General features: G+C 34.6%; 1 protein-coding gene across 1 annotated transcript in view; it reads left to right on the top strand.

The window, feature by feature from the left end:
• The window catches only part of LOC131544046 (transmembrane protein 94-like), a 19,600-nt gene extending 9,838 nt beyond the window's left edge, over positions 1–9,762 (top strand). The window contains exons 11-25 of the mRNA XM_058781988.1: positions 1–21; positions 136–293; positions 1,221–1,332; positions 1,426–1,520; positions 1,658–1,757; positions 2,725–2,833; positions 3,253–3,433; positions 3,529–3,606; positions 4,237–4,322; positions 4,551–4,632; positions 6,378–6,526; positions 7,528–7,625; positions 7,810–7,903; positions 8,231–8,401; positions 9,194–9,762. The exon at positions 1–21 is cut by the window's left edge and continues 125 nt beyond it. Of these exons, the coding sequence (XP_058637971.1) occupies positions 1–21; positions 136–293; positions 1,221–1,332; positions 1,426–1,520; positions 1,658–1,757; positions 2,725–2,833; positions 3,253–3,433; positions 3,529–3,606; positions 4,237–4,322; positions 4,551–4,632; positions 6,378–6,526; positions 7,528–7,625; positions 7,810–7,903; positions 8,231–8,401; positions 9,194–9,266 (1,607 nt within the window). The 3' untranslated portion in view covers positions 9,267–9,762. The remainder of the gene's footprint in view (positions 22–135; positions 294–1,220; positions 1,333–1,425; positions 1,521–1,657; positions 1,758–2,724; positions 2,834–3,252; positions 3,434–3,528; positions 3,607–4,236; positions 4,323–4,550; positions 4,633–6,377; positions 6,527–7,527; positions 7,626–7,809; positions 7,904–8,230; positions 8,402–9,193) is intronic.
• Positions 9,763–10,007: the final 245 nt, after the last annotated feature.

Below are 10,007 nucleotides of genomic sequence, written 5' to 3'. Positions count from 1 at the left end.
ACCACAGTACTGACACTACAGGTACAGGAGGAAAAAGTCTGATTATGTAAAAATACATGATCAAGTATGTGAATGAAAAGTTATCAGGAAGTATAATGTATCTCTGTGTGTGTGTGTGTGTGTGTGTGTGTGCAGATGACGTCTCTATCACACCCCTCAGGCAGCAGATCTTTTTGGGTCTGGTGTCCTCACAGTACCAAGCCCTTCCTGATATGGTCAGACTTATCTCAGGGCTGGACAGTGCTTGCATTCGTTTTGTCTATTTTTCCAGTGAAGAGGAAGTTCGGAGTAAGGTCAGCAGACACTAACACTCCTACACACAAACGTACAGTCATAGCAGTAATAGAGGTATTTTGTAGCCTGTCTAATGTTAACAAATATCCTGAAAAGCCTTTGTGACATTAAATGAAAAGGAAAGTCATTTCAGGTGAAGCAAGTTTCTATAATTGGATCAAATATAGTAAATTTAAATCATGTATTATGTCATACACTACTGTTCAAACTGTATGATTGTTTTTTTTTTCTTTTGTACGTACAGTAAGATTCACCAAGGCTGAATTTATTTGATCATAAAATACAGTATTATTGTGAAGTATTATTATATAAATATAATTATATAACTTATTCCTGTGATGACAAATCTGAATTTCAGTCTTCAGTGCCATATGATCCTTCAGAAATCATTCTAATATGCTGATTTGCTGCTCAAAAAAAATCTTATTATTATCAATGTTTAAATCCGTTATTATAACAGTTCATATTTTTGTGAAACCATGGCAAATTTGTTCAGTTAATTTTTTTGATAAATAGAAAGTTCCAAAAAACGGCATTTATTTGAAATTGGAATCTTGTAATGTTATAAATGTTTTTGCTGTCACTTTCGATCAATTTATTGAAAAAGTATTAGTTTCTAAACTTTTGAACGGTACTATATAAATATATAACATGCTTTTGTGCACTGACAAAACATGTACTGTAATACCAGGAACATGTATAAAAAAGTAAATAGGGTCTTTGTTGACTTAAGATCGTGTTATGATTGTTGCATAGGAATGTTTTTGCAGGACCGACGCAGGATGTTGATGTGGGAACATGTCCTAAATTATGTTATTTACATTACAGCTGCTGTTTAACATTTTCATTATTCAAACAATTTTAGATGATCGACTGTACGAATGTTTTATTCATGTTATTTACAAGTTGAATCACCCCATGAGTAGGTGTTTGCTGAGAAAATGGGACTGGAGACGGGATGGAACTGTCACATCTCTCTCCAATCAGAGAGCTTCCCTCTCGACCCAGATAATGTGGAGGAGCCGGTGACCGAGGAAGGTGAGAGACAGAGTTATGCATGCAAGAGATCAATGCCAGTTATGACAAGTTCTGTTCTTTTTATCCTTTTAAATTTGCATTTATTGATTTCAGAGGAAGAAATTCTGCTGAGAGACAGTACCAGAGAGAGGGCAGAGTCAAGAGCAATGGAGCATGATGGAGCATGTCTCATCGAGGACCTAAACAGGGTGCCACTCATTTACACTATATTAACACTTCAGATTTCTATAAAGGCATTATTTAGACCTTCTAATAAGCTGTTTTCCTTCTTGGGACCAGGAGGTAGGATCCCAAAATAGAGATAACCTGATTCTTGTTTTTCCAGGCCAAACTTCCAAAAGGAATAGAGAATGTGAGGCCACATCTGGAGAACATTGATAATGTTCCGTTGCTGGTTCCTTTATTTACAGACTGCACATCACAGAGTAAGACACACACACACACAAAATTAGTGTTACGAAATTTTTTCATTTGTTAGTATTTGGCTAAATGAATGAAAAATAAAGTTATTAGCTCTTATGACTCAAATTTTGTTGACAAATGTTGTAATGAATAAATTGTATAAATTTTTTAATAAAAATGGTTTGAGCAGTTACTTATGAAAAACTGATTGATCAAAATTGACAGTAAAATGACTGAAGTTCCATTTCAAAAAATTAAATTTGAAGAACTGATAGATGAAAGAAATTAATACTTTTATTCAGCAAGGATGCCTTAAACTGATCAAAAGTGATAATGAAGACATTTATAAAGTTGCATTTTTTTATTTCAAATAAATGCTGCTCTTTTGAACGTTCTATTCACCAAAAAGTGGCAAAAAAAATATATCACAGTGTCCTTGAAAGTATTAAGCAACACAACCTTTTTCAGCATTGATTATATTAAAAAATGTTTAGCTAAAAATGTTGCTTGCCATCAGAGGTATATTTTAAAATGTATTCAAATAGAAAACAGTTATTTTAAATTCTAATAATAATTAACAGTATCACTTATTTTACTGTATTTTTCATTAAATAAATGCAGTCTTGGTGGACATAAAAAAAAAAAAAATTTAAAATCTTACTGACCCCAAACTTATGAACCATTGTGTTCATGTATGTTTTTAAGTGTTCTCGTCCCACTTGTTCTGATGCATCTTTTCATAATGTTGTATATAAACATATAATTAAAACATATATTGCTTAAAAGTAGCTCTTCATCAGATGAATGAAATGAATGAATTTTTGAGTCATAAACACCTCCCTGAGAAAGCACAAAAAACTGCAGTCACTAGTTTTAGGCCTGCTTTGTCAGAGCTGGTTGCTTTTTTTCTAGTTCTGGCAACGCTGCTCAGACTTATTTATATCACCATCAACAAAGCCACCATTCTAAACTGTGCTTGTGTGTGTGTAGCTGAATGTGAGATGGTGTGTATCATGCAGGAGTATGGAGAGGTCGTGTGCTGCCTCGGGAGCAGTCAAAATATCAACAATAATGAAATTTTCTTACAAAGTGATATCAGGTGATCCATCTAACTTTTAACTCACCTCTTCTCATTTCCCTTTGTCTCAATAACGTGCAAGAACGGATTTACTCATGACATGACATGACTTATTTTAATATTTTAACAACACACCCTAATCCCAACTGATTGTAATGCCAGTATGAAACGTTGTGGCATAAAAATCACCACCTATATTGTCTGCAAAAGCAGATTCAGTTCATTAAACACGTGTTGACCTTTTGTGACCTGTTAGCAACCTATTAGCATGCTGTTGTACTATAAGTTGTCACAATGAAACTAACTCTGGTTTTCGTAATATAGCCAAGATTTCTAAGTGGAATCATTTGCTGTTATGCATTTATTTGATGCATTTTTTATATTATATTAAATTATCTATACAGTACATTATCCATTGTTTCTGACCTATTAATTGACAGCATTGCTTTAGATCCTCTGGTTCCCACATGTTGTTGGTCCAATTCTGATGCAGCTGATGCAGCTTTGAACACATCAGACTCTTTGAGTGTAATTCAGCTCTCTAGCGCCATCTGTGGGTTGGCCTGCACAGTACAGTTTAACCAACAAGACAACAACACCGTCATCAGACTCATCAAACAGGTGAATGTGGACACACATTAACACACGTGCACACTAATGGATGTATAGTATATTAGTAATTTTAATAAATACAATTATGATGTTGTTTTCTGCAGGCACGTCACACCACGGCAGGCATCAGAAAGTGTTTTCTGTTTTTGCTCCAGTGTCAGCTGTTCCTTGTCCTCATTCAGGTATAAGACAGGACTAAGAGTGTCACCTAAATAAAGCATAATGAATATAAATAATAATTATTATTATTCTTAAAACTAAAAACATATTAATTAATTAATTAATATACATTTATTATTACATTTAAATATAATTTCTTATATCAAAAAGGCCAATACAAATAATATACAGTAATATGACAATATATATATAAACAGTATATATATATAGCTTATAGATAGATAGATAGATAGATAGATAGATAGATAGATAGATAGATAGATAGATAGATAGATAGATAGATAGATAGATAGATAGATAGATAGATAGATAGATAGATAGATAGATATCAATTTAGTCTAACTACATAAACACAATTGTCTGTTTTTTAAATTATTAATATATTTAAATTATTTAAATATAATGAATGAAATATTCTTTGAACTTTTTTTAATTTAATTGTTCATTTTTTAGGGCACATTTAGGGGCTTCGTATCACAGGACTCGTTTTATATGTCCCATGTGCACTTAGTTACTTTGACTTTGCCATTTCTGTCAGAAGTAATGAGTAACACACTCATGATTTACATCTAAAGCTCAGAGTTTGACAGGTACAGCTGAGTAAGCTGGTGTGTGTTTGTTTATTTCCACAGATACTGGCATGTGTGTGTCAACTTCCTCCTCCTCTGGGCACAAGTGATGTCCTCTTTCTGTCCTGTTTCTATTTTCCCTTACTGAGGTTTGTATTCAAATACATGCACACAATGACCAAAAATCAATAATAAATACATTAAGATCAGTGGTCAGACAAAATGTGTTTTCTTAAAATTTAACTTAATCTTGAGTGTTCAATAAAATCCTTGAATATAAACATTACTGTCCTAGTTTATTTTTGTGTCTGAGTAAGTTTTTGAAGGCACTTTATTATTATTTACTCTCTTTTAACTAAATTCCTTTCTCTTTCCAGTGTGTCCCTTCTGGGAAAGCCATCTGACAATTCCATCATGAAAGTTCCTACTGGGAAAAATCTCAGATTCCTACCAAAAAAGGTAAAGAAACAGAAAAGACTTTAAAAAAGGGGTCTGTAATGTATTTTCTGAATATTTTAGTTCATCTTTCATTGGCCTGGATAATATTCACAAAAGAGCATCTGCTTATTGAGTTAATTATAAGTTGTTTTGATACACATAACACTCATTGTATACAGGTGCTGGTCATATAATTAGAATATCATCAAAAAGTTGATTCATTTCACTAATTCCATTCAAAAAGTGAAACTTGTATATTATATACATTCATTACACACAGACTGATATATTTCAAATGTTTATTTCTTTTAATTTTGATGATTAGAGCTTACAGCTCATGAAAGTCAAAAATCAGTATCTCAAAATATTAGAATATTACTTAAGACCAATACAAAGAAAGGATTTTTAGAAATCTTGGCCAACTGAAAAGTATGAAAATGAAAAGTATGAGCATGTACAGCACTCAATACTTAGTTGGGGCTCCTTTTGCCTGAATTACTGCAGCAATGCGGCGTGGCATGGAGTCGATCAGTCTGTGGCACTGCTCAGGTGTTATGAGAGCCCAGGTTGCTCTGATAGTGGCCTTCAGCTCATCTGCATTGTTGGGTCTGGTGTCTCTCATCTTCCTTCTGACAATACCCCACAGATTCTCTATGGGGTTCAGGTCAGGCGAGTTTGCTGGCCAATCAAGCACAGTAACACTATGGTCATTGAACCAGCTTTTGGTACCTTTGGCAGTGTGGGCAGGTGCCAAGTCCTGCTGGAAAATGAAATCAGCATCTCCATAAAGCTTGTCAACAGAAGGAAGCATGAAGTGCTCTAAAATCTCCTGGTAGATGGCTGCGTTGACTGTGGACTTCAGAAAACACAGTGGACCAACACCAGCAGATGACATGGCAGCCCAAATCATCACTGACTGTGGAAACTTCACACTGGACTTCAAGCAACATGGATTCTGTGACTCTTCCTTCAGACTCTGGGACCTTGATTTCCAAATGAAATGTAAAATTTACTTTCATCTGAAAAGAGGACTTTGGACCACTGAGCAACAGTCCAGTTCTTTTTCTCCACAGCCCAGGTAAGATGCTTCTGACGTTGTCTCTGGTTCAGAAGTGGCTTGGTAGCCCTTTTCCTGAAGACGTCTGAGCGTGGTGACTCTTGATGCACTGACTACAGCTTCAGTTCTCTCCTTGTGAAGCTCTCCCAAGTGTTTGAATCAGCTTTGCTTGACTGTATTCTCAAGCTTGCTGTCATCCCTGTTGCTTGTGCACCTTTTCCTACCCAAATTCTTCCTTCCAGTCAACTTTGCATTTAATATGCTTTGATACAGCACTCTGTAAACAGCCACACCTTTCAGTAATGACCTTCTGTGACTTACCCTCTTTGTGGAGGGTGTCAATGTTCGTCTTCTGGATCATTGCCAAGTCAGCAGTCTTCCTCATTATTGTGGTTTCAAAGAACAAGAGATACCCAGAATTTATACTGTAGGGATGGTCATTTATTCAAACTCAAATGTAAATATTCTAATATTTTGAGATACTGATTTTTGACTTTCATGAGCTGTAAGCTCTAATCATCAAAATTAAAAGAAATAAACATTTGAAATATATCAGTCTGTGTGTAATGAATGAATATAATATACAAGTTTCACTTTTGAATGGAATTAGTGAAATAAATCAACTTTTTGATGATATTCTAATTATATGACCAGCACCTGTAATTGATCAGCTAAAGAGATGTGCAGTGTTTTGTGTATTTCTCTGCAGACATTGCGGCTGTTTGTGCTGTGTTTCCTGGTGAAGTTTGGTCTTACTGTGTGCACCTTCCTCACATGCTTTGGCCTCATGCTGCACAGCTTCTGTCTTGATATTAACCATCAAGATGAAGATCTGTGTCACCCAGCATCACTGCTCATGTATGTGGAAGACTATGTTTGTAATAGCATTCTAACATAGTTCTACTCTTTCTACTGCAGATATTCTATTTTCTGTGTGACAAATGAATTGTGGTTTTTATTCTTTATTTACATTTTTTAAGGAATATTATATTATGAAAATGTACTCACCCTCGGGCCATCTAAGATGTAGAGGAGTTTGTTTTTTCATCAAAACAGATTTGGAGAAATATAGCATTACTTCACTTGCTCACCAATGGATCCTCTGCAGTGAATGGGTGCCGTCAGAATGAGAGTCCAAACAGCTGATAAAAACATCACAATAATCTACAACTAATCCACACCACTCCAGTCCATCAATTAAGTGAAAAGCTGTGTGTTTGTAATAAATAAATCCATCATTAAGACATTTAAAACTTAAAAAAATTGAGTCCTCTTTCCATAATATTGCTTTCTCCAGTGAAAATCTTGTATCATCTGAATCAGGTCAGAAATATGCACTGCTAATGTGCCATTTTCAAATATGTCAGTGGATTTCTGTGTGAGACGATAACAGGAGATGGACTTTTTCACTAGCAGAAGCGTTATTATGGATTATGGACTGGGCACTTTAAAGTTAAAACATCTTGATGAATTTGTTTCTTACAGAAACACAGCTTTAATTAATGGACTGGAGTGGTGTAGATTACTTGTGGATTATTGTGATGTTTTTATCAGCTGTTTGGACTCTCATTCTGACGGCACCCATTCACTGCAGAAGACCCATTGGTGAGCAAGTGATATAATGACAATTATTAAAAACAATTGTTTTTTGGATATCATGAAGTCATGTATCAACAATGTATCGTTATATACACAATTCATACTGTTTCACATACTGTTTAAATTGTATAGCATATAAATGAACCATAGATGTTTTATGTGCAAATTCACCTATACTAACCCTTGTTGTGTTGCTGAGATATTGAAATAATATACAGTATAATGGTAAAAGTGAATCTGTTTTGCATGTTTGTCTGCAGGAATTCAACAGTGTGGTCTCCCGATTGGTACGGCAATCACTCAGATGGTCTAAGTCTGGCACAGAAAGTCATCGCCTTTCTTGTGCTGCTCAATGCCAGTCAGTGACATTTCCGTTGTGGTGCTATTTTCATTTTCTTCCAGTATTTTTATTCTTGGTTGTATAGTTCCTTCAACGACATCAAGCTTGCATCATATTTTAAAGCTAAATCATTCAGCATACTGAAAGTGAAGATGTGTCCGAGTATGAACCTGGTGTTCCCTGTGTCTGTGTGTGTGTTAAGTGTGTACATCTATCAGTCATGTGCATCGCTCAGCTCCCATGTGGAAACAGAGCCCTCTGAGCAACCGTTGCTGGTGTGCGGTCGTCTGCATTGTGTAAGTAGCTTTTTATCATGACATATTTATACATTTTGTGTTCTGAACATGTAAATGAACATTAAAGGGATAGTTCACTAAAAAAAATCAATGTTGTCATCATTTACTTGTCATGCATTTCTTTCTTCTGTTGAACACAAAATAAGATATTTTGAAGAATGTGTATAACCATACATTTGACAGGAGCCATTGACTTCCATGCTTTTTTTCTTACTATGCATGAATAGTTTTTTCCAAACTATCCCTTTAAACTTCAGAAGCATGAGCGTTTTATGGAAGTTATGGCATGGTCTTTTAAATACCAGGCTATCTCTGTTTCTCTCACAGGCCAGTTCTTAATGCTTCTTTTGCAATGGTGTCCCGCTTCTTGTGGCATGACCCTGACCTCCACCACATGTTCTGTATCTCTGATATTCCCATGGCATCCTGGGTGATAGGAATCCTCTGGCTGATCCCGCTGGTCTTTATCAATGAGGGCATCAAACTGCATGAGATCAGGTAATGCAACCACAACAATATAATACAATGGTTACACTTTATAACTTATTTAAATAAGTCATTAGCAAACTTAATGACTGTCTAGATCAGTAGTTAATATACCGTATATCCAAATACCGTAGTAATCTATACTACCTTTCAAAAGGTAAGAGGCTTGTTTATTTCTCTTATGCACACCAAGGCTGCATTTATTTAATCCAAACATACAGTAAAACAGTAATATTGTGAAATGCAAAGCTGAATTTTCAGCATGATTTCTCCAGTCTTCAGTGTTACGTGATCCTTCAGAAATCAGTCTAAAATGCTGATTTGCTGCTCAAGAAATATTTCTGGTTATCATCAATGCTGAAAGTAGTTGTGCCGCTTAATATTTTTGTGGAAACCATGATACATTTGTTTAGGTTTCTTTGATGAATATAGAGTTAAAAATAACAGTGTTTATTTGAAATAAAATCTTTTGTAACATTATAAAATTATTTTAACATTAGTATGTGACTTTTGATCAATTTAATGTCTTTGCTGAATAAAAGTAAAATGAATAAAAACACTTAATTAAAATCTTACCATTGTTCTTATGTATCATGTATGTTTTAATTGAATTGACATATGTAAAATATATAATTATATTAAAAATGTAACACTAATGTTATTAGATATTTATTAAAATATTTTCCATTTAAGTCCCCTTTTAAGTAATTTAATTATTAAAAAACAAAAAGTTATTATTAATGGCTAATTTTATTGTGTGTCATACATGTTAAACATCTGTGGGTTTGTGATTGTTTGCTACAGGATGAGGGTGAGATACCAGAAACGACAGAAGCTTCAGTTCGACACCAAACTCGGCATGAACTCCCCTTTTTGATACGTCTGTCAAAAACAAGTCACAAAAATACATGCACCCTTTCATATTGACACCACACATTAGAATGAAATAAAATACATATTCAGTATTAACAGTGTTGACCTTTAGGTGGCAGTACTGCAATGAGAACAACATTAGCAACCTGACACTCTCTCCAGTCTGCAGATGCTAATTTCATTTTATCAACATGAAGTTTTATCACCTTATTTACTTTGAAGTTATTTTACTGCATGGTGACACCTCAACCTCTCATGGTGATTTGTTTCCCAGTTTAGAGAGGTTAATCTTTCAGATTTTCTTGATTACCTTATAATCAGGCTTTAACTACATGTATTATTTTAGTTTTTAGTTTTTTTAATGACTCAATCAGTCAAAACCTTTGATTAGTATTATACTTTTCAAGTATAAAGTCCTTAACATAAACACAGCACAGCATATGTCTATGCTATTGTCCATGCCTCCTAATAAAATATACTGACAGTTGATGTTATCATAAAAAAACCCATAGCCCAATATATATTATCGCCCCGTGAACAGATGGATGTGTTAAGTGCTTTTAATAAAATATCATTTATGAGATGCTGGGTCAGCAGATATGAGAGTAATTGACTTGTCATTCTCAGCGCGTGTGTGAACATCGTCAGCTACCTGAACACACATTACTGATGTCTGAATTTACACTATATAGGGAAACGAAGCAGCTTTATGATATAAAAATGCTTCTGCACACCAGGGAAGGTC

This window comes from Onychostoma macrolepis, chromosome 01, assembly GCF_012432095.1.
Source record: "Onychostoma macrolepis isolate SWU-2019 chromosome 01, ASM1243209v1, whole genome shotgun sequence".
Classification (NCBI taxonomy): Eukaryota; Metazoa; Chordata; class Actinopteri; order Cypriniformes; family Cyprinidae; genus Onychostoma; species Onychostoma macrolepis.
This window is presented reverse-complemented; position numbering and strand designations above follow the sequence as displayed.